Source organism: Drosophila guanche, unplaced genomic scaffold (genome assembly GCF_900245975.1).
Source record: "Drosophila guanche unplaced genomic scaffold, DGUA_6, whole genome shotgun sequence".
In the NCBI taxonomy this organism is placed as follows: Eukaryota; Metazoa; Arthropoda; class Insecta; order Diptera; family Drosophilidae; genus Drosophila; species Drosophila guanche.
Genome location: NW_022995753.1, coordinates 3,526,916 through 3,551,547, shown reverse-complemented (window position 1 = coordinate 3,551,547; position 24,632 = coordinate 3,526,916). Strand labels below are relative to the sequence as shown.

The 24,632-nt window shown below is 47.8% G+C and overlaps 2 protein-coding genes across 2 annotated transcripts; both read right to left on the bottom strand.

Moving 5' to 3' along the window:
* Window positions 1-386: 386 nt before the first annotated feature.
* On the bottom strand, window positions 387-3,556 carry LOC117588791 (probable RNA-binding protein 19). The gene is made up of 4 exons (XM_034280298.1): window positions 3,406-3,556; window positions 1,073-3,342; window positions 891-1,013; window positions 387-827 (listed from the first exon to the last, which is right to left on the bottom strand). The coding sequence occupies exons 1-4, from the start codon at window positions 3,439-3,441 to the stop codon at window positions 461-463; spliced, it is 2,796 nt and encodes a 931-aa protein (XP_034136189.1). The 5' UTR covers window positions 3,442-3,556; the 3' UTR covers window positions 387-460.
* Window positions 3,557-4,837: 1,281 nt separating this feature from the next.
* On the bottom strand, window positions 4,838-10,251 carry LOC117588593. Its single transcript, XM_034279998.1, has 10 exons — window positions 10,086-10,251; window positions 7,774-8,967; window positions 7,537-7,715; window positions 7,270-7,478; window positions 6,779-7,191; window positions 6,627-6,706; window positions 6,458-6,556; window positions 5,944-6,395; window positions 5,716-5,885; window positions 4,838-5,651 (listed from the first exon to the last, which is right to left on the bottom strand). The coding sequence occupies exons 2-10, from the start codon at window positions 8,726-8,728 to the stop codon at window positions 5,167-5,169; spliced, it is 3,042 nt and encodes a 1,013-aa protein (XP_034135889.1). The 5' UTR covers window positions 8,729-8,967; window positions 10,086-10,251; the 3' UTR covers window positions 4,838-5,166.
* Between the last annotated feature and the right edge of the window lie 14,381 nt (window positions 10,252-24,632).

The window sequence follows — 24,632 nt, the reverse complement described above, 5'->3', positions numbered from 1 at the left end:
TTTAATCGATTCGTTATTATTAATCGTTTATTTTAACATTTTCTGTGTACAAAAAGATAATAGGATATGCCCCATAATGTGATTGACTAACCGTCAACTAATCAATTATAAAGTACTACAACTTGTAGGTCTATGCTTTCAGAACAATGTTGGTTTGTTTTGCAAATCATTCTCTGCATGTAACTTCGTCGTTCACGATACAGATAATCTTTTTTCTGTGTCGTGTTCATGAAATACATCTTTTTGGAGCTGTTGCAGCTCTGAACTCGTGTTCAGATAAACATTTAGATAATCCCTAATATACCCAGCTGTCATTCCTCTTACATTCCGAACTCCTCCTCTAAACAACATCAAAAGAAAACATTTAGAAACCCAAACAAGGCTAATTTGGTTTAAAAATTGTTTTAATTTATATTTTATACAAGAACTCATTACACAAGCTTTTACTTGGTAAAAGCGTTTAACGATCCCTGACATGACCACGTCCTAGGTTCTCTTCCTCCTCCTCGTTCTCTTCTGGCGCCTGGATGTTGCCCTCAACATCGAAGAACGCGCGTCTACTCTGCTTGGCCGCCGTTCCCGCTTGTGTGTCGTCAAATCTGGCTGCAGTACGCTTGCGCAGCTCGTCCAAATCGTTTTGATCATCGTGTGAGGCCCATTCGAGCACCAGGCGTCGTCCGTATAAATGGGTACTGGCGCTGAGCGCATCAAAAGCGCGCTTGGCATCCGCCTTGGTGATGAAGTCAACAAAGCCAAAGCCACGGTGGGCATCCTCGCCCGCTGTCACCTTTTTGGGTATGCGCAGGGAACGCAACTCGCCAAAGGCCCTGCAAGAGGAGAATCATCAAAGGATTAAACAAGGGAAACAGGGCCATGTGGCTGTCACTTACTTGAAAACCTCTCGCACTTCGCGGTATTGTGCCTGGAAGGGTATATTTCGCACTAGGATCTTTGTGCCCGTTTGCTTCTTTTGCGCTGACTGGCCACGTCGTGAGGCATCCTCGTTTTGGTTTCTGCAAAAGAAAGATTACATGAACCTTTGTGGCATTTTCCAGGGTGTTATGTTACTTACTTGAGAACGCGATCGCTACGCTTGAGCTCCACGGGATTGCCATCGATGTGGGTGAGCTGCAGATTCTTGAGCGCATGATCTGCCACGGAAGCCTTCTTGAACTGTATGAAGCCATAGCCCAGTGAGCTGAATTGCTGTGGGTTCTGGGGATCCTTGCGCTTCGCTATCTCCACTGAGTGAATGGCGCCCAGGTGGCGGAAATGCTCCAGCACGGTCTCCTTTACGGTTTTAAAGTTCAAGTTGCGCAGGAAAATTGTGGTGTCTGGCTCGGGCTCTTCGTCGTCTACAGGCTCAGGCTTCGACTCCTCTTTAACTTCTGGCGTTGGCGCTCGCTTCGGCTCCTTTTCTTTAGGTTCTTCCTTCTCTGTCTTCGGTATGATCGGCTCACCGCTGAGCGTTGTGGCAAAGGTCTGCTCCGGCGCCCACTCCAGGTAAAGGGGCGCATTCTTGAACTTGCTGTAGGCCAGCTTCTTGAATGCCTGACGTGCTTCCGACGGCTCACAGAACTCGATGAGCGCCGTGACTCCACTGGGAGGCAGTACCAAACGTCCAATGGGTCCGAAACGGCTAAAGATGGGACTCAGCTCTGATAGTTCGGTCGCTGCCGGCAGATTCTTGGCTAGGATTACAGTCTTGGAGCGCTTCTGCGAGGGCTCATCAAAGGCACTGAGACGAACGCCCTCATCTTCGAGAAATTTCTTCATTTCTATCACGATCTGGGTCTCGCCGAGGGCTAGACGAACGGCGGCACTGCTGCCGCCTTCGCTGGTGTCCAAAATGCGCTCCTTGGATGTCTTGAATTGCTTGGCCAGGATATCGGCCACAGCATTGGGACCGAGGAAGAGCGTGTTCCAGCCAATTGGCTTCTGTGCGCTCTTTTTCAGCTTGAGGGCCTTCTTTTGCTTAAAGGTCAGCGAGGAATCGTCCTCGTCCAGCTCGTTCTGGTCTTTGTTGTCAAGCTCCTTGCCGGGCAGCAAGTGCAGCAGCCGACCGTGAAAGTCCGTGCCGTCGAGGGCATTGAATGCTTTGAGTGCATGCTCCGGCATCATGTAGGTGACCGTGCCAAAGCCTTTGATCTTTCGTGTCAGCTTATCCACCGGCAGATTGACCTCAACCACGGGTCCGTACTCTTCGAACAGCTTCTGCAGTTCTTCCTCTGTGGTGGTGTAGGCCAGGTTGCGAAAGAATATGCGACCCGACTCGGAGATGTTCTCCTCTTTGCTCAGGCCATCGTGCTGGTGCTTCCACTTGGAATTCGCTCCGCTCTCCGACGGTGCGTTGGGCGGTGGCAGTCCACTCTTGCTGGCCTTTGTCACCTTGTTCTTCTCTGTGAAGTCCGAGAAGAAGACCTGCTTGCCCTTGATGAAACTCTTGTTTTTTACCATCGCCTTGGCCATGTCCTTTTCGGTCTTGAAGCCCACGTAACAGAATCCGTGCACCTTGCCGGGCAGACGAACCGAATACGGCTTGAGCGGTTTGAAGAACTTGAGCACCTCCTGACGCTTCGTGTTGTATGGAACATTGTGTATCTTAATTGTGAATAGATCCAGACTACTCTTTTCCACCTTTGACTTCTTGGACGACGCTGCTGCAGCAGTGGACTCGGCGGCCTTGCCGGCCATCAGAGATTTCATGTACTCCAGATCACTAATGGGCTTCTCGGCCAGCTTCTCAGCCTCCTCGTCCACTGGGGATTCTTCTTCATCGCCCGCTGGTTCGTCGCCATCAGCATCGACGCCGCCGTCATTGGGTGCAGCTGTTGGCTCAGCCTCGTCTTCGTCTTCGTCCTCCTTCTCGGGGTTCTGTTCGCTCACGCCCAGATCGTTGCCCCACAGAGTGCGTGTCTTGTCGTGGGCCTGCAGGAACTCTTGGAACTCTGGATCATCTTTGTGCTTGCCCAGAATCTCGACGACTTTGGTATCCTTCTTCGCCTTTTCCTTCTTCTTTGACTCGCTCCCTGGGCTTGCCTTCTTCTCCTTCTCTTCTTCGGCAGCCTTCAGTTTATCCAGATTGTGTTTGCTATCCTTGGCATGTTTGCTCCAAGACTGTGGCTTGGATTCGCTGCCCAGCGCAGCGCACGACTCCACGCGAACGCGACTCGTCTGGATGCAGGAGTTGTTGAAGTGCTGTATGGCATCCTGCGCCTCCTCCTCTGTGCTGTAGCCAACAAAGCAGAACTGACGAAACTTGCCGTCTGGCGTGTACTTAAGCTGCAGATCGGTGATCGTTCCCTTTGCACCGAAGATGTTGCGCAGTTTATCTTCGGTTATCTATCGTGTGGATGGTTTTGGGGTCAGTGGATTTCGAAGGTGTGGTCAACTGGACCTACTTACATGCTTGGGCAATTGTTTGACTATTATGCGTGACATTCTGTGGCTTTCTTTTGTGTATTGCGCTAATAATTAATAGAAATACATTTTGTTTACGAATCGCACGCGGCACGTGTATTGAGAGTTATCGATAAGACGTACCGCCTGGCCCTCTAAAATATACCAAAATATACCTTCTCATTTGCAAAATATACCGAAGCTTATCGATGTGTGTTCGTGATTGGAAATCAAATTCTCAATTTCGATATTCCGTTAAATATTTCTGGCAAGCTAAGATTTTCATTGCTGAAACTATAATTTTCTCTGATTAAAAATTTAATTTCCAACAATATTGGCTGAGTGCCATGCCTTTCTTTATTGTATTGTGTGCAAAATAAGGTTACAACCAAAAAGGTCTTTAAAAAATAAAATCATAAAACGCCAGTGGGAATGAAATATGCTGTCTGGGTACCGGTTAAAGCCAGGTGGAAATAAATCCTAATGAGCAGTTAGCTAGCTTTCCTACTTTTTACACATTGCAAATGTTTTCAGTTCCATAGAGATAAAGTGCAAAACAGTCCCCAAACAAACCCAAAATTAATTTCAATTCGGCTGATTGCTGACGCCGGCTATGACCTGACCAATGTTAAGGTCACTCCAGACTTTCGCTTCGACTTACTGTGGAACTCTGGAACGGGCTGGGCAGTTCCGCTTGTCATAGAAATCGCGAATTTGATTGAAAGATGCGCACAAATTATTCAGGAACGTTGGACATGCGGTCGCAGTTCTGGGACCCATTACAAATTCAATAATAAATTAATGAAATATACAAAAAGTATACTACTTTGAAATACCACTATATCTCGCCAAGAAAATATTATACAAACATTTATATTTGTTGATGTCATTATTATTATTGCTTATAGCCCCCAGTGCCCCAGACAAGATCAAGCATCAAGATGCTGTCAAAAATCGTTAAAATATTTTAGAAAATAAGGATTTGCAATTTTGTCATTCATTCGAAGTGGTAAAAGTGCCGGAGGGAACTAAATAAAAAAAAAAGGTATTTATTATTGCATTTTGTCAGACAACTTACTGGCTTGCTCGTTGGCTTGCCATCGCTTTTCTATGGCTTCTAGGGCCGTTGTAAAATATGGAATATTTTAATCATATTTTTATTATTTCACGAGGATTTTGTTTTGTACGTTTGTTATTCTGTTATTAATCAATATTTAATCTTGCCTGATAAATGAGGGGCTATGTGTTAAATGTTTGAATACTCTTTTTCTTTGCTTAGTTTTAGACATATTTTCGTTTAACAAATTGTACAATGCAATAAAGTAACGCTTATAAAAATCAGCCAATCTTATAGAAAGTTGATCCATTCATTGGTTAAATGAATTTTTGTCTTTTTGAAAATCGCGATAGAAAAGCTCCGGAAAAGTCCGGTACTGTACATACAAATTGATGCATATAAATATATAGTATATACAAATGTAAATATTAATATTTAACTTGATATTAATAGTATACAAATTAACTGACAATCGGTGTGTGCATGTTTCTAAGAGGTTTTAGCACACACACAGGCAAAAAAAAAACAAAGTAATATTTATAGAAGAACCCACTAGATTGGAGTCGGGGGGAGGGGGGGGGGTGAGGGGTAAGCTCCATCAACAATTAACGAGTCGAGCTATCCTGGGCTAGAAATTCACCAACAACAAATCTTGGATTATATTAAAGATCGCAGCGATTAGTATTAGCTATCGATTAACTGATCTTCGATCACTTTTTGAAGCATATCTTGAGGATGCGAATGACAGGTGCCTCGAACAGCGCAGAAATGACAAAGGCGCAGCTAAAGGAGACGACGGCATTGCCCAGGAAGAGTGTGAGAATGAGCAGATTGCTCAGGTGCACAGTGCCGCTCATGTGTGAGGAACAGATGAACATGATGATCGGATGGATTAGGTAGGCGCAGTAGGTGAGCCGCGACAGGGGCCACAGCACGCGATAGGAGAGGATCGCATTGACGGTGGGCGCCAGGCCCCAGCAGCAGGAGAGCACGATCCAGACCATGCCGCAGGCAAAGGCCGTGTGTCCAACGCCCACATAGAAGGCTGTGCTCCCAGTGCTCAGCTGTCCCTCCCAGACGCCAAAGATGACGATCAGCAGCGTGGCCAGGCTGCCCGTCCAAAGTGCTGCATTGAGGCGCCTCGAGACCTGCGGTGGCGTCTTCACCTTGTACAGAACGTAGCCGGTGAACATGCCTGCAAGAAGTGGATCATACAGCAAACGAACGCATGCAGGACCACGGATGGTGCAGCTACTTACCCACAATGTAGGATCCCACACGTTGCCAGGGCTTGTCGTAGAGAAAGTCAAAGGACTCAAAGGGCAGCGCCACTTTGTGTGTGTACTGATGCTGCAGGGAGACAATGCCCGAGACGCTCCACGAGCTGAGCAGAAAGACGATCAACGTCAAGGCCACTGCCTTGAAGTATCTGCGAAGCACAAAGGACAATTAGCTGAACCCGCGAGCATGATCCCTTTCTCACTCACTTTCTGGCCAAGGCCAGCAGCAGGGCGGCCATCACATAGAACTGCATCTCGTTGGCCATGTACCAACTCCACATCATGCACATCTCGCGCTGTGGAAAGAAGTTGTTGATGTACAGAATGTTGCGCCACCAATAGATGCGGCAAGTGTTGTGCTCGATCTTGGCTGGCTGGAAGACGGACGAGTCCAGGCCCTGCCTGACGGCAAAGTCATTGAAGATCACCACAAAGAGATAGACGGGCGTGAGGCGTAGATAGCGATAGAGCAGCATCATCAGGCTCTCCGTGCAGCTGCGACGCACAAAGAGGCACGTCTCGGCGACATGCTTGCGCTCCTGCTTGAGGTAGAGAAGTGTCACCAGCAGGCCGCTGATAAAGAAGAACGAGTCCACCGAAAAGGTGGCATTCCCAATCACCTGATACCACACCGAGCGTTCCGTGATGACGCGTTCAAACTGGATAAGGAATCGAAATGGGAATGAGCTTTAACCGTGTGGATGCCGCAGACTCTATCTACCTTATTCTCGCCAATGGCAAACATCTGCAGATATGTATGGACCATCATGGTCCACAGCACCGAGAAGACGCGCAGGCCGTGCAGGCAGGAGGTGTGTGTCTGTAAGGAGATCCATTGGTGGAGCAGAAGATTAGCAGAGGATCGATCGCTAACGAAATCTCTAACTCACCTCTTTCGTCTTCTCAATGTTCAGGATGGCCTTGGCATTTGTTTGCAGGGCAAAGCACAGCAGCACCTGCTGATGGAAGGCTGGATGGAGAGCAACGAAAACTGATCATCGGAGAGGGGCAACTACCGGCAGTCTCAGTACCCCAAACTCACCAATTGGCTGCTCTGCCTCGTATGTGCCTGCCGCGCCAGTGCAACTTCCCGTCTCCACTTGGTAGTCTGTCATCTCCGATTTGCTCGCCCCAGCGGCAGGTGCTGAGGTTGCTGCCTCACCAGCACCGTCTGCCACCTCACTGGCATCACCCGAACGCTGCCTATTTCCATTAACATCCATGTCGAGGCTGTCGGCAGCAGTACCATTGCCAGTGCCCAGCGGACGCATCTGGAAGAGCTCGAAGGGTTTGCCGTAGAAGCCGCCGGCATAGTCATTGCCACTCTTGCCTGGCGATCCGTCGCACTTGCCACTGATGGCGGCTATGGGTGCAACCACCAGGCGCCGTTCATCGATGCGCATTTGGTAGTAAGAAGCCACCAGCACCACCAGCAGGAGGGTGAGCATAAAGCTACTGCAAGAGAGACACACCAAAGCCCGAGTCTGATTAGATCATCTGTCATATGGTGGCTGCAGCAGAGGTTTCACCTACATGAAGACCTGGAACTTGAGCTGTCGCCAGTGGCTGTAGACACCCGGCACGGTGCGCACGTGCAGCACTTGCAGCGGCGGCTGCTGCAGCGATGAGTTGTGTGCCCCCAGAACGATCAGCATGCGAGCGTAGGGATCCAGCGAGAGTATCGACTGCACATCGTGAGCCGAGCATGACTTGGGCAGGCACTCGCCCAGACTCAGCAGCATCTAATCGGATGGGAATTGAAAGTTGAAATCAATGATCGCAGCAGCTCAATGCACTCACCGATCGATTCAGTCGAGGCAGATGTAGTGCCACATCCGCCACATAGAACTCCAGATCAAAGTGTTTGCGTTCCCCACTGCTGCTCTGACGGTTCAGCTCGTAGCAGAAGGAGAGCTGCCCCAGCCACTTGTCGTTGCCAAAGAGCAGCTGTCCTCGGTAGCGACCCGAGGAGTCGTACGCTGAATAATGTACAAGCGATTGAGAGGATCCTTAGTGGATCTTTCTGACTTTTCTTACCTTTCTGCGCCCACTCGTAGCTGGAGTGGAGGGCTGTGAGATAGGCCTGCATCTCCAGGCCACAGCCGGTGCGCACACTGGTGCGAATCTCTGCGATCTGCCAGTAGAAGTGATCGTACAGATTGGCCACGATCTGGAAGTAATTGGGCGATCCGTAAATGCTCTCCGCCAGGCTCATGTTCACACCCGCCGCTGAGGCATTGCTGCCCAGATACCGACTGATGCTGTTGATGGTGCTGCCCAGGGTCTTTAGCTGTGTCTCATCGTCGCTCTGCTTCATTAGATCCCGTCCAATCTTGGCCGCGGGTGGAGGCTTGTTCCGCAGGATCTTCAGTATGTGCGTGCTGGGCGTGGGCGTGGGCGAGGAAGATGAGGAGGATAAAGAGCCATCTGAACTGGAGGCTAGTGTCGTGGTGGCTGGCAGTGTGGCTGTGGTGGGCTCCGTGGATCGCGGCTCGGCAATGTCCACATCGACGGTATCATTCTCGTCGGGATTGGGATCGGGACTGTAGCTGAGTTCGCTGCCAGTGACCGTTTCTGTGCCCGGTATGGTGAGTTCACCCTTCTTGATGACCTCGTGCGGCAGGTCCTCGAGATCGCCTAGATTAAAGTCGAACGTGACCGGATGCAGCTCGTACTCCTTGAGTGGATGCGGCTTTATGTACTCCAGCGTGGGCAGAATCTTCTCCAGCGGCAGGTAGGGCTTCTTCTTCAGTGGCTTCAGGGGCAGCACCTCATGCGTGTTAAGGGTGAGGGGTGGTTCCATAGGGATCTCCCCATCGCTGCTCACCTCATGCAGAACGGTTATGTTCGTCCTGCCAGCAAACAGATGTCCAGTCAGTGCCTCCGCCTCCGACGCCCCTTTCAGCGTCTCATTGGACTCTGTGGCGCTGCTCGGGAGCAGCCAGCTAATGAGCACTAGACCAGCGATCAGAGCAATCCTTGTGGATCGCATTTTACTGGAACTCTCTTGTCCTTCTGCTTATCTGACTGCTGCTCCTTGGGATCTCGCTCCTCTGGCTCTTTTTTGATTGTCTTGTGGAATGTTGTTTGGCTCTGCCTCTTCTTAGGTGTACTGATGCAGCTCCCTGGGCACACAGTGGGGGCAATCTCTGTGGTCTCCTCTGCTCGGCCTCGCTCTCATTGTCGCTATTCTCAGATTCCAATTAACCCTGGCGGTCCTGGCTCAGCTTCCTGGGTAAAGAAATAAAGCTTAAAAGTTGCAATATGCAGAAGGGACACTTTGTGTTGGATCTGTGGCTGTGTGGCGAGCATGGACTTGGACTTTGGCACTCAATTTTCACTTGCTTATGAATCGATTTTCATTTGATTTGTTTCTAGGCAGCGACAACCCCTCCCTCCTGCTTTGCCAACTGGGAAAATTGCAAAATTTCCTGAAAGCAAAAAACTTGTTAAACGTGTTGTGACCACCATCGACCATCCACCATCCACCACACATCCATTGCATCCAGCCAGTAGCCAGCATCCAGCCACCAGAGAAGTGGTCGTGGTCGTGTCTAAGCTGCAAAAATGACGACTCGTCGGGAGGTTATTGGTATCATTCATTGCTTATATAACTTCCGTGTCTCAGCGCCAGCGTATCAATTCGCAATGCTGCGAGTGTGATGGCGCGATGGTGTGGATAATGATGATCTGCTGCGCGGCCTACTCAGTTTTCAGTTATGCAATTGCTCCAGAGAGCCGCGCAATCAGAACGGTACTCGCACAAGCGGGAGTGAAAGTGAAAGGCTTCAGGGGGGGGGGGGGGGGGGGGGGGGGGGGGGGGGGGAGTGCGTGCAGGACAGCTTGAACGCTTCTAGCTTCTCGAAGTACTTCGAATTCGAACTCGAATCTTACACACACACACGCATGCAACCGAAAACCCGAGCACACAAACGAGCAAAAGTAAGAGGACTGCGCGAGAATGCATTTTTAAGTGCAACGTCCAGCGGATACCCGGTAATTCTCTGGCACACATATTTCACTTGCTAAATTAATTATTGTTGCTGCATAAAAGTTAGCCAAATGTTGTTTAAAACTAATAATAAATAGTCTTCACTTTTGTTTTCTTTGTAAGAGAAATTACAAAGGGCTTCCTCTCTAGCTACTGTGCTGCAAAACAGGATACATATCCACCCTACAAGTAAGTACAGGGTACTGTAATCAAATGCAAAGGTAAATCCATTCACACACACACCAAGCCCCTGCAAATGGGGTGGCAAGTGGATGGACAAACAAGAAAGAGCCCAAGCCCACACCACGCCAATGTAAATGTAATTGTAAATGCAAATGTAATGAAAAGAAATGCCAACCAAATTGTTTTCTAAACACACTGTGGGGGCACGTTGCTGCTGCTAAGGCTTGGATTTTGTTTTCGGATTTTGGGCAAGTCCAAGACCACGACGACCACGATGATGAGATGTTGATGAAGAAGGCGAGCCAAACGAGAGAGAGACTCCGACGACCGAAGCGATGAAAGTAAAAACCGCAACTGATCAAGCGCCGCCAACGTTGGGAGCACTGGAAGCCAATGGACAGGCTGGCGGAGCTCGGCAACGGTTTTCGATTCGTGGTTGGAGTTGCAGTTGCAGCTGAGCTTGGCTTCAGATCTCTCGGAATTGCACAGCCGAAGGTAGAGTAGATGGATGTAAATATGTATAGAAATACATATGCATATGCCTGTACATATGTGTGGTTTTTCTTTTTCTTTTTTTGATGTATGCGTGGAAAAGCGCAATAAAGCAAACAAGCAGTAGGCATAATATGCACTCACAAAAACCCGACAACTGCAAATACAAATTGCAAACTTAAAATGCAACTGCAACTCCAACAGACGCAGGGAGGGGGTGACAGGGAGACAGGGGCTGGGCCGGAGACCAACTTCGTTGCCTAAATGCAAGCAAACGAATGCTTTTTATGATCAATTTTGCGCTAAAGCCAGGGCAGTGCGAGTGCCGAGGCTGAGGTTTTTGGGTTGGATTGGACTGGCCGAGTCGAGTCGAGTCGTGTGGAGTGGAGTGGAGTGACCTGATCAGTTAGCTGACCAGTCCAACCATCGTATGTTGTACATATGCCAACTAGCAGAACTCGCTTTAATGTATGGCCCAAACAATAACCACAATAATAACACCAGCAAAAGCCGAAAGCAAAAACCAAAAGCAAAGGCAACTTCAAACAGCAACAGCACCTGGCGCAAAAAAATGTCGCAATAATTCAAACACCATTCACACACCATTCAAATACTCGTACTGTCCAGTGGAAAGTCATCGATTCAGGTACCCTCCTACTGTCCCACTGATCTGTCACTGCGGCGTGCTTATGGTCTGGTCCACACATCCCTTGAAAACCCTCTTTGGAATCAGTGGACGGAGACATGTGCTGGGGTGTTTGCGTGATGGTAGCTTTGATCTTTATTCTAGAAAGATGTTAATGGAACCTCAACCTGGAATCTCTTAGATTCAATGGAACCTATAATCGATTCTAAGATTGATTCTTAATTGAATCTTAGGCAACTTTCAATCAAACAAGACAACAAAAGCCATGCCCGAAGCAGCCTTGTACCCCTCCACAGTCTTAGACGAAAAGTTGATATTTCCCCCAATTGAATTACGTTTATTTACCTGGCTTCAGTGCGTAACTGTACTTGAAACTTGAGTCGCGACTTGAACATGAAATACTTGATCGAGTCCGGGGTTCCCATCAACTTTAAATGGCAAAACTGTTTGGTCCAGTCAGAAGTCAGATGCAGGAAGGCGTTTCACTCATTAGGAGTCATGGAAAATCGTAAAACGCTTTTGCGGCCAGCAGTCGGCAATCAGTCGGCGTGTTGCAATACCAATAGATGAACAAACGACCTCAGACATGCCAAATACATATGTATGTATGTGCATATGTACTATGAACATGGGCGGAACTCGTATAGGGGAATGTTTTTTCCTTTGCAGAACCCCCGCCAAGTTGCAGTCCACACCCGTGGATCAGCACGAGCCACCAGCAACGTTCCAATGACTGGGCACACACGTCCAAGACGGAGACTTTGTCGAAGAAGCAGTCGGTCGAAATCGGAGTCCGACTAGCCTGGATGATAGTCTCGTCATTAAGTGAGAGTGTCGGCCAGCGACAGTGTGAATGTGAATGTGAGTGTGGATTGGCAAAGACTGGGGGCTGGAGCTGGGGCCGGGCCGCGCCGCGTCGCGCTTATGATGCAATTTGCCAGAAACTTTTTTGGTTACGCTTGTCAGCCGGTGAAACAATAAACACACAAACTAAGGAAAGAAGAGAAACATTGAAAAGAGTGAGCTAAACGAGTCGAATGAAGCCTTACATACCCTCTAAGAAAATCAATAAAAGAATGCCGCTCGAAAACTTCAATAATTATTTCTTTTAGTAGCCATATCGTAAATTCATCGAAATGGTAATACACTTTTTTGCTTGCGACTATTTACATTTGAAAATATACTTAGGCTATAGGCTTAGGCTATATCGGTTTATTGGTCGATGAAGGCAGCATCGAAGATAATGATCATGTCTACCGGATAATTATTATGGCAAGAATGAAGAAATTAATTACCAGCGCTTGGGCAGTGTGCGCCATCTGGCGGAGGAGATCTAGTCGTGCAGTGTACGCCATCTGGCGGAGGAGACCCAGTCAGAAGGTCGTAAGTATTGCTGTGAGGTCAGAAGTGATGACAGATGTAGCGAAATTTGTAAACTGATAAAATGATGTGGCAGACTTTGCACACTTGCTGCTTGTCAAACGGTTTTATTCTCAAGGCCCAGCCTATTTCCCTCAATTATTGCTAAATTATTGTTTCTTTTCATGCATTGCATTAGTTTCCTGAATGTTTTTCGTTTGCCGATACTAGAAGAAAAAGAAGACCAAAAATGTTGCTCATTCATTGCTTATATTGCTGGAGAATGTTGTTCGTTCCGCGCAAATGTTGCTGGCCCATGTTGTAAACAAACGAAATGTTGCACAGCTTTCGAAAAGCTACGAGGCGCCACTGTGCCATTAATTTGCAACATATTTTGCTGCATGGTGGCAACTACGGTGTAACGCAGATAGCTACATGACTTATACATTTGTAAAATCGATCCCTGCGCGCATGCGCTATATCACCATCGAAATTTAGCGTCATAGCGCAATCATAGGTATCTACGATTGGAGCTTGGCTGCATATTTTCGACCGATAAATCGACCGATGACGAACCACAAAAAATTCTGATCAAATTCTGCGGCAGCACTGAACAAACATTTTACCTGATCCGATTTTACACGACGTGGCGTGTCAATTACATAATCGTCTAACGGTTATTGGCTCGGCTATTGATAATGATCAATAATGTTAAAGCTCATCCACATCCAACTAAGATAGTTTATATAGGAGGCATCACATCACGGATGGCAGCATGACCGTAATATTGATTGGGAGCAACAGGGCGGCAGCCGTTTGCATGGCTGCCAATATCAATGCAGCTCACACACATAAACTTCCCTTTCTTTCTTCTCTACATTACGCACTCCAACGTTCTCCTCCGCCAGAGAGCGCACACTGCACAAGGCGAGAGAGAGAGAGAGAGGAATCTCACATCTGATGCCCCGAATATCTATGTATCTTCCAATCGGATCTACCTTTTGTGTCACCACTCGAATTTACATTGATCAGATTTGAACTGGCAACGGACATGGCGATAACCTGGCCCAGGGCCTGGGCGAATTGGCAAACTTATTAAGATTTTAGCGCTCTGCAACTAACGGTACATTAGAGCCCATTAGCGGTACCAACGAGGAGCAGAGCCAATCGCAACAGATCGGAGTTGAGAGGACGGGGTAGTGCGGAGCGGCGCAGAGTAATCATCATCAGGCCAAATGAAGCTTTGCTCATCTATTTAAGTGCGAACCACGAACCAGGGGAACTGGTATTCTCCCGAGCGGCATGGAATACAGCAAAATATAATCACCGATCTTAATGACGCCAAATATTTTGATAGTTCATCGGGTATGTTCCAAGTGCGAGCAGCAGCCAGACGTGGCTCTGTTGATGACCCAGAAGCGGACAGCTAAGACAATAGCACCGAGCATTATTTTGCGAAGAGGTTACCGGGTCAATGAATCCATCAGAATATGAGCCATGATCTAGAAAAAAGAGCAACGCATGCCCTGCCCTGCCCTGCCCAAGGATTTTCCTTTCGCTTTCCTTGTCCGCGACGTTAACCGTTAACGATGGACGTGGGATCGGGACTAACATGTGCGGACGTTGATCAGAACAATTATGGGGAATGTACTCGGACTGGGACTGTTACGGGGTACTCGGACTGCCACTGATGATCGTGTTGTATGCTAATGTGGCTTGTCTTGTGTCTTGTGGCCAACAATTGGCAGTCATTTGCATTTTCCCATGGCCCACGGGCCGCAAGTTCCATGATCACTGCGAGTCCCAGAATCCAGTTAGGTTTACAAGTCAACAAGTACTTTGGCTGCGTTCCGTTCCGTTCCGTTCCTTTCCGCTCGTTTCGTTTCGGTTCGTTTTGATGCTTGATTCTTTCAATTCGTCAATTGGATGGAACTTTTTTTGCGTTTGCTGTCCGGCCAGTGGCCAGTGGCCAAGTATGGTCAAGGTAACGGTTCTCCCTAAATCCATGGATAACATGACTCTGATCCAGCTGTGCGCTGCTCATTTGTAAGTATCATTGCCATGTGTTAGTGTGTGTGTGTGTGTGCCTTAGGGCTGCCTGTGCGCTGATCATCGCTGGGGGTCAGAGGTGCTTTCAATGTTCAATAACTTTTTCCAGCTGATGATTATTTATATGCAGTCCATTTGTTATGCAGGTGCTCAGGTAGGGTCTGAGCGGCGCCATGAAGAGTGTAGGCTTGAAAATAAATATTGCTTGTACGATTATTAGGCGGGTAATTAGTTGCAGAAATAATAATCCACCCCAGATAATCGCCTTCTAGCACTGCAAAATGAGTGCTGGTAAAGTGCCCGAAAATTCCCTAAAAATTCTGAACCACACAGCTGACTTTCTCCCACAGCAGTTTGGGGAAAATTTCTCATCATTTGGCATCCACCCGCCACAAAAACTGATTCACATTCCGAATCGGCAACGTTTTCTTATCTGCGTTTTCATTTTCAACAGAAGCTGCCCCCAGGGGATAAATAATTTAAGGTGATTGCTACGAGCATATTGCCGATTTGGCATAATCTTAAAGCAATTGCCATAAATGGAACTCGGGGGCGCATTCTCCCCAGTCAATCGCAGTCTGCCAGTCTTTGGCATTCACAATTTGTAGACCATTAGAACTGCTAAATTTTCTAAATTCCCTTTAATTTCTATAATTACAAATGGCCAAAAAAAAGAGCCCCACGAGTCAGTCGGCGAGTATGGAAAGTGGAATGGAAAGCCCCTGCAACCCAATGGGCCCAGATCTAGCCGATCTCCGATTAAGCGATCGCTCGATAGACCAATCAGTGAGTGCCTCGATGCAATTATACGTACGGGGAACGTACAAGCCCTCAAGCTTTTGGCTTCGATTCGGTCTGGTTCGGTTGGGCTTTAAGATCGCTTTTGGTTTGGTTTTCGTTTGGTTTTCGGTTCTACTTATGGCCATAAAGACATAATTGGCAGCCGCTCTAGAACGCTCAGTGTGGCTGGGGGGGAAGAGGGAGACTTGAGTAAACACACAAGAGTAGAAATATAATTTAATTTGAAATAGAACTAAGAGAGAGAGAGAGAGAGGGAGGGAGAGAGAGAGCGCCTCGCGTAGAGTAAATTGTTTTGGGTCTTTGCACTCGTGCCTCTGTATTTATCTTTGACCTTTTTCCATTCGTCGGGGGCTTCTACATCTACATCTTTATTTGTGTGTGTTTTTGGTATTGTGGCTAAATGGGTCATTCGTCAAGGTAACTTTCATTTGTGAGCTCTGGAAAAACTCAATGCGGAACGTGGAACGTGGAACGTGGAGCACTTAATCATAATCTCATTCACATTTCTCATTCTCATTCTCTTCTCTCTCTCTCTCTCTCTCTCTCTTGTCATTGTTTAGGATTCTATCCACTGCACCCTCCAGCGAAGATCTTGTTAGTGCCATTTATTGGACTTGACTTTTCCCCCGTGTTCAGGCGGAGTTCAGGATGTGGGCAATACGGTACTGGGCATAGCCTCCATTAGCCTTCATCATCAGCACCATCTGACCCATCACACCATCAGGCTCATCAGCCCCAGGGGTCATGCTAATTTCAACCTTCAGCTTTAGATCCTCAGTCCTCAGAGCAGCGCAGTCACCGCAGCGGATGAGTGTGCAAATTGCAGTTGGAGGCCGAATCACTTTCCTGCCTTAAAGTTTGTAATTTGGCTTAATTGAATATTCGTGCTGGTCAAAAGACAGTGGCCTCGGGGCCATAATGAGCCTGGGGAACCATCAGCAGCGTTGACACATCTGTCCGTCTTCTGGAGTATCCTCAGCCGAGCAGCAGCTTCCTTTCCCTTCAAGCCAGCCAGTTGGCCCGTTGGCCAAATTAAGTGTGACAAATCCACTGACTGGCCTCGAAGCTATATGCCCAGAGTGCTGTGCGAACATTAGCATTGGAACTGGCAGAACGTTCGAGTCCAGTCAAAATTATGGGCATAATTCCGATACTCTGGCTATTGATGAGCGGCTGCATGGCAGTGGCTGGAAGGAGTAAGTTGGACCTCAACTTTGACTCAACTTTTGGTCAACTTTTCTTTGCTTTTCTGCGACAGGTAAAGAGGAAAAGTGTACTCCCATTTTGTGGTTCTATCATCATATTTGCCTCTCGGGCAAGAAGCGCATCTTTATCTCCCATCATGGTTACTGCTTGGCGCGCGCAACCTGCCTCAGTGGCTACATATCATCTCAACGTGAATGCGAAGAAACCTGCCTGACCAACCAAACGGATAAGAGCTGGGCACCCTGAGCTGATCTGCGCAGTAGCCGCAGCTTCCAGCTTCCAGCTTCCAGCTTCCTCTCTTTCTCTACTTGCTGTCTGTACATTCCTTGGGCATGTTGTGTTACAATTATAACTAAGAGAACAACTAAAGTTCTGCCAGGGGAAATACCACTTCCAGTTGCCACTTCAAGCGAATGACTCTCTAGTCCAAAGATCACTCTTGAATGGCTCGCTCGTTCTCCTTTGAGCAGCTACCAGAAGGAGTGCAACATGTTAATCATTTCGAGCATCAGGCCATGTCAAATGGAGATCACAGCCAGAACATTGCACTCCACTCTCGGCATTGTTTGTACAGGGCCCAACACCAGCACCAGTCTGAAGATCCCTACTGGGATGCTGGTCTCCTCCTTTCTCACTCTCCTCGTTGCTGTGTGTTTGTGCAAACGCCCCGCGGTGCTTGTTACAAATTTTGATGGACGGCCTGTGGTTGAAATTGATTAGCTTTAATGGTGGCAAAGTTCTCTGCCTGTCTGCCTGTCTGCCCCAACCAGATGCATTCCAAATGAAAATGTGAAAACTGACTGCTGACTCTGCTCTGGAGTTGGTGCAAAACAAAATCAGAATCAATCAAATCACTTGTCGACAGACATGCAATTTGTGCACTTTTTGAACTGTCGTTGAAGGACTGCAGCGAGGACTTGGCAGTTCAAGGTTGGACTGCAGGATCCACACTTAGATCAGGATCGGGGTTAGGTCTATCCTCTATCTCTCCTCCTCTAACCCTAATAGGGTTTGAATCATGGGAATAAATTTATCGCAGAAAACAGTGAATGTCCAACTTGGGTCTCTGCCCAGGTCTCTGCGGTTTTCAGACTTTCACAATCAAACCAAAAACAACAAAAAAAAACTAAAAATTTGCCTAGACATTGGCTTTGACTTTGACTTTGACTCTGAGTCTCGTCTCTGGTCGCTGGTCCCTCTGCGCTTCTCTGGCAGCCATTTTATGCTTCATTAAGTCAGAAATTATATCTGTTGGCCTGGGTCTTAGCCAGTTTGGAAATTCTCTCGCCATTTCTGGCTATCTTCATCAGTCTCCTCCATCTGTAAGCTTTGCCTCCTCCTTGGGGTTTTTCAATTTTAGAAATTGATGAACTTGCTGATGGAAATCTGTCAGGCAGCCACGTAGCCAGCAGGAGAGCCCCAGATGTGGGATGATCGCTGATACCAGAGACTACCGACTGGACTCTCAGATACCCAAAGCAAAGCAAGTTCCTCGTTCTGTGATGCGGCTGGCAGCGAACGAAACACAACCGATGGCACAGCCCCAAAATGGGTAGCAGAATGATGAGATTCTGTTTTATAGATTTCCCAGCCCGCAGAAGACTGCTGCCAACAAAAGAGTTTCAGCATTGGGCGGGGTAGATGCGGGGCAGGGGCAGACACACAGGTTGGGTGCGGACCCTCGCCCGCATCGGGGCATGGGGAGCAGCCCATTTGAGTGCGAAGACTGGGGCCTTAGGGCAGGACACGGCCCCGCCAATGACTGCACACAAAATGCAGACATTAACTAGGCACTACAAGAGACGAGTGACGAGAGACGAGAGACGAGAGACTAGAGACCAGAGTGGAGCTTAGCTAAGCTGATTGATCCCCAGATGCCCATGCCCAAGCCCATGCTTTGATTGCAAAACGCAGGTTGGGGCATAATCAGCCAAGCGACAAATGAGCAGACACGAGAGTAATGTAATCCCAATCGGAATCTGAATCTGAGTTTCAGAATTTAGTTAGATGAGAACTGCCTGCCCCGCGATCGCTTCGATCTATTGCAGATGGAACCGCAAGTCGACAATGTCCATGTCTCGGCGTCACTGGAGTGTGCAAAATGATGATTTCCCTGACTGACTCTCACTGGCCACAGGCCAGAGTCCGTCTGGCATTTCAATTTATTTCATTTCAGCGATGCCAATGTCGATGCCGATGCCAATGCAAATTATCAAAGAGTTCATCAAACCTTCTGGCCACGTGAAGAGGGGTTAAACTAAAGCAAGTCAGGTTGCTGCCCGATCCACAGATGCACAAAGCCACATTTTGTACTAAATCTTACTGCTTTTGCCTCTGGTCTTGACTCTGGTTCTGGTTCCGGTTTCGTTTTCGGTTTGCGTCGATCCAAGTTGACTTTGAGGAGGATGTCTCTCTCTTCGATTGTAATACGCAGATGATACAGAGACACACAGAAACTGGTTGCCAGTTGGCCAAAACAAAGGAATGCAATGCAAAAGTGCAGTTGCAGTTGGCAGTGTCATGGAACAGTCATTCAATCTGCAATATTTTGAATGTCAATCACTGATCATTCTGATCGCCAGCCCTTTTCTGTTCCTTTTTAGGCTGTTTTGCAGCGATGGTTTTTTTTTGGCTTATCCCAGTTGGCGGAAGACTAGGAAGTCCCCAAGGATTACTGCTGTTGTTGAAGGTTAGCTTCCCATCACTCGCCTGTCTCCGCATCTTTGCAGCAGATGTAACAATCAAACGCTCCAACAATGCTCAGAAAAGTGTTACCCAGATATTGCCAGTGTTGTTCCTCATGCTTAGAGCATTGTCACAGTCAAACAAAACTGGAATATTCGAACACAATCATCTGTCCAACTGATTCGACGATCAATCTGTGGAGCGCCTTACAACAGACTCCTTTTGGTGTCCTGTCAGTCACTGGCAATGTCTTTGGCTCCGGCTTACATAAGGCTAAATATTTTAAATGATTTCATCAAGTGGTCGAAATGGGCAACGGCAAATGTCAGAGCTAGAAGCAGATTCTGAAAGAGCCCGGCCCGGCTTGATCCGCCTTGTCTCGTCACGCCTCCACTTCCATTTCCATTTCCACTTCCAACTCTGAATCCGAATCTGAGCCCAACTCCACCCCCATTTCCACCAAGGTCTCATTTTGTCCCGTGTAGTTTTGCTCCATTTCTGTCACGCTCGAAGACTGCAATTGAGCCAATTCGTGGGACAGGAGGAGAAGGAGAGCGGGGAAGAGAAGAGCGTACACCAGGTAGAAGAGACGAACAACTGTTTTCGTTGCGGTTTCCGCAGCAGAGAAGATGCTGCCGCTGCCGCTGCCTCTGCCGCTGCCTCTGCTTCTGTCTCTGCCTCTGCCAGAGGTGGCTGTTTCGAAGGGTGCCAGCATTAGATGAGATGGCAACAGGAAAGCATGAAAGACAACTCGAAGAAAACCGAATATTATATGCCCTGAAGTAAAAACTGCACTTTACACTGTTATTTAGCTTACATTTTGGAAACATTAAGCCACGCGTACCCCTATGCAAGATATAATGCCAAACGATGAATATTAATTCAGGTCCCTCTTCAGTGCTCTTTCTCTTCAGTTCCCTCTTTCGCTTTTCTGCTCTCGCAGGTGTACGGCAAACGTTTGGCCAAAGTGTGTGTAACTGCTGCAAGGGTAGAGTGCGCGGAAAAAAAGCCAAGCAACGAGATAATAATAATACACATAATATTAAAACGAGAACAACGACACTAAGACAATCCGCAGCCGGAGTCAGAGTTAGAGTCAGAGTCAGATAGACAGATAGACAGATAGACACATAGACAGTGGCTGACAACAATGGTGCGGGAGGTGCTAGAGTACAGGAAAATGACTAATTACGTGCTGGCAGCAGCTGGATCGGGGGTTGTGCTGGGGTGGGGTGCGGGCGCCAGGGAGCCGGAGCCACGAACGAGCCGAACCACATTAGCAGCGGGCACGGCACGGCACTGCTTGAGCTGCTCGCGTTGCTAGCGGTGAATGGTAATGGCGGACCGTTATAATGCGAGCGCGCATAATAAGATCGAGAGATGGCTTCACTAGTACGTACAACTAAAGAGAGCGATGGGGAGAGGGATGGGATGCATGGCAGTGCTTGGGGGACAAGTCTGTAAAACGGCAAACGCGAAAGCGTTCTGGGCCCTGCTGCTCATATTTGTGCCAATTCCGTCAGCGAGGCAATGAAAATGTGACACCCAAACGGGTGGTGGAGGAGTAGGAGGGCAGGCTGCCATGAGATGTTCAGGCTCCCCTGCCCCTCCATCCATCCCACAGCAGCTATGATGACGATGATGACCCAGTTCTGAGGCTATTTCGCCTGCAACAGTTAGCCGAATGGCAGTCAAAGTGGAGTGCATTAGCATCTGCCACCGCCACCGCCACCGCCACCGTCACCGTCACCATCGCTGCCACATGCACCTAGCACATGCAACATGCCACTGCCACACAAGCCAGCCCCCATTCGTGGCCCAATCAACGGCGGCTATTACAAGCAGCTCCCAGCACAGCACAGATTTTCCATGGATGAGCCCTTTAGTTATAGCAGAGAAAGAGGTAAACTACTTGATAGAGAGAGACTTAATGGAGATTAATATTATTATTAGTATTATACAATTATTGTACAAAACTATGAAAATTACAAAGGAAAACTTCTGCGCTTCTAACGAACTTAAAGAAAGAAAGAAAATCACAATCGTGGCTTACGACGCGTCTCACAACGTTTCTCCTCGTTTATAGATACTTTTGTGGCAATCAGAAATCAAAGCTATGTCCTGTACTTGCAGCTTGTCTTAGATCATCGCATTGCAAGTGCACATGGAACATCATAGACAGACTCCCAATTTGTACCCATTTCAGATCCAAAATGTTTGCTGGCAAATTGCCCATCTCCATCTCTTTCTCTTCTCAGCCATGTTAGCAGCAAAGTCTGAATGTCATATGGCTCATACGAGTATTAGCAGCACCACATGGTCTCCTCCGCTGCTTTGCTTTCAGTCTGCATCAAGGGTCCGTCCCCCCCCATCTATTCTATAAATTTAGGTCACAACGAACAATGCATGGGTACGAAGAGTAGAACTGCCCTGCAGCTCCTCCCTATCCCTATTCCTATCCCTATGCCCCACAACGGTGTCGATACAAAAGGCTATGCTATGCGCTGAAGAATGGCAAAGCTGACGACACCAATTGGTGTTTTTGCCATATTTAGTTACAAGAGAGATTCAGATTGGAATGAGAGTGTTGGAGTTGGGATGGCATACTGGGATCGGAAATGGGAACGGGGACGGGAAGAGTCTGGAACTGTGTTCTCGGACTGTCAACGCCTTTTGGCTGCAGCAAATATGGACAAATTGCAGTGAACAGAGCTACGCTTTTGGCACTAATAGAAACTTCATGACATGATTGATGACTCACAGCGCAGAGAACCAGAAATAGAATTAGAAATAGAGACAGAAACAGAAACAGAACTAGAATTAAAATTAAAATTAGAACTAGAGCAGCCCATAGATGGTTCTGCTAAAAGGTTTTCCTTCAGCCTTCGTTGACTCGGAAAATTGATTCAAGTGCAGATCGAGATGAAGATGAAGATGGAGCTGAAGCTGAAGCTGGAGTTGGATGAAATCATCTTCAAGTGTTCATTGCTCCGACTAAGTTAGTTAAGTCTAACAGTTAATAAACACTTGTGGTGTGTGACAGCAGAGGCAACTCCTACGCCATCTTCGCTGACATCTTCATGCTACACGAGGCACAGAGTGCCACAGAGTGTTGAGTTCTATTGTCATTAGTGGCAGATCCCAACGAGTTTCAACGGGCAGCAACTGTTTGTCCCTCCTCCCACAACTTCGCTGTTTACGTAATGCCCGTGATTCCGATTCCTGCAGCAACATAAATAATGTCTCTGTGGCATGCACTCGTAAGCCGAAACCGCAACTCCCGCAGCTCTCATTGGAATGCACATAACTGTCATTGTCTATGTCACTAAGCAAAGCAACTTCGGTGGAGGCCCACTTGGCGGAGGCAGTCCTAACCCCTGGCTAACCACACGCTTGGCTGGGGCTGCAGATACTCCCCCTACAGCTACACTCCACACTATTCTCCGTTCTATGCAATTCGTTGGCATCATTTCCATTAATGAAATGCTTAGAGGCTCGACAAATTATTGTGTTGCTGCTCATGCGTGTGCAGCCGACTTGGGGTACACTCCAAATGGAGCAGAGCCGCAGTCAGGCCAGAGTCGAAGCTCTAGAACATTGAGTGGCCCTGGGCCATCCATCGCTGAATCGTGAAGCCCTTGTGGCGGCTTTCACTGAACCAATCGAGTCAGAGTCCGTGGTTGTGTCCCATGGTTTTGCCCGAGAAAATTAGCAGAAATCACTTTCTTTCGATAGACTCTGACCATCTTCTCCTCAGACTCCTTCTCAGACTCTTCCCATGTCTTCCATCTCTGTGTGCCCATTACTCTACCCATTCTGGTGGGTGAAACGGGATGGATGTTTGGGAAAAGTGCACTTAACGGGCATCCCAGTCAAATCATGCAAAAAAACGTGAGCCGATGACGTGAGCCCGTCAGCCATCAATCGAGCAGTTGGTAGTAGAAGGGAAGCCAACGAAGTTGTACGAGTAGAAGCTGGGAAACAGCACAGAACAGCAAAGTTTTAGCGGAATTTTTCGATGGCTGCTACAGTACAGGATGATTGATACCCAGTAAAGGGAGGAGGATACAAATTATGAATGTGTGGGTGTATGGGTGCTCCTTACCTGATATATTTTCACCGAGAAGCCCTGGAATGTGGAGTGCATTTCTGTATGGAACTCAGCGGAATCTTTGGCAAAACCTATCTGCCCCAGCCACAATGTTTCCTCGCATCCACTTGCTGCCTTTGGGGCACAGAGAAACGGAAACCATAACGAAAATCGAAAACTATTTTTCTCAGCCAGCGAGGAAAGCGTTTAACAGAGCTTAGACCCAGACCCAGACCCAGAGCCAGAGCCCGTCCAAAGATGTCCGAGATGAGCTGCTCTCTCTCTCTCTCTCTCTTTCTCTTTGCTGCGATCCTGAGCAGAAGCCTGTGCTCGATGCCGTGCCCGTTGGCGGAAAATTCAGAGAGCTGCCTGCCCGGCGACGACCCGTTATCAGCAACGTTTTCCTGCATTTCCTTTTGGGAAAGAAAGTTTTTCGCTAGCACCCCAAAAACAAAAAAAAAAAACAAAAACACACAGATCTCCAAGAGATTTCTTTGGTATTTTCTTTGTCTTTCGGTCTGTCCGGCGCTGTCCGCTCTATCCGCTCTATCCGCTCCGTCCGCTCTGTCCATCATTCCTTTGTTCTTTTGCTCAGCGGCGGCGGCGGTTGTGTGTGGGGATTTTGGTTCTCGATCTAAATCAGAGTCTGCTGCTCCCTCCACAACTAACGGCATCAGTTACACTACATAACTGTTCTCACTTTCTTCGCGCTCTTTGGATTTATTGCTGCGCGTCTTTTGTTTTTCTGTCTCCTCTGTCTGTCTGTCTGTCTGTCTCTCTTTGCTTCCCTGCCGCACTGTCTCGCTCGCTCTCTGTCTTTCTGTATGTGTTTTTTTGTTGTGTGTTATTCTCGCGCTTCCGGTGGCCAGATACAGAAACAGAATCAGCACCAGAACCGGAGCTCCATGCGGAGTTGGAGGCATTACTTAGAAGCCATTACATGGCAAAAATAATGTAGACCAATGGGTGGGGGCTGCAATGGGGTGCCCCCAGAAATTGGATAAACTAAGCTGAACTAAACGAATATTTTTTTTGTTTTTTTCTTTGTTTGTTCAGCTGAAAACCTAAGAGCAAGAGAGAACTTCCACCGCTCATTTGCATAATAAATAAATAAATATAATTCTGGATTCTTTTCTATGGATTAGCACTTTCACCCATTTACAAAGTTGTTCCATTCCACAAGCTCCAATTGAGTTTCCATAAATCATAAATCCAAATCCCGAGCTTAAAGTTGATTCTTGTCTCTGGTTATGTTTCTCTGAGAGAAATCAGCAGCTGGAGAGGGGGGGGGGGGGGGGGGGGGGGGGGTCCCAGAAATGATTTTCGGGAGAAAAAAAAAAAAACAAAAACAAACCACCCCCCCCGAGGAGAACGGCGGGACCGACAAAAAAAAA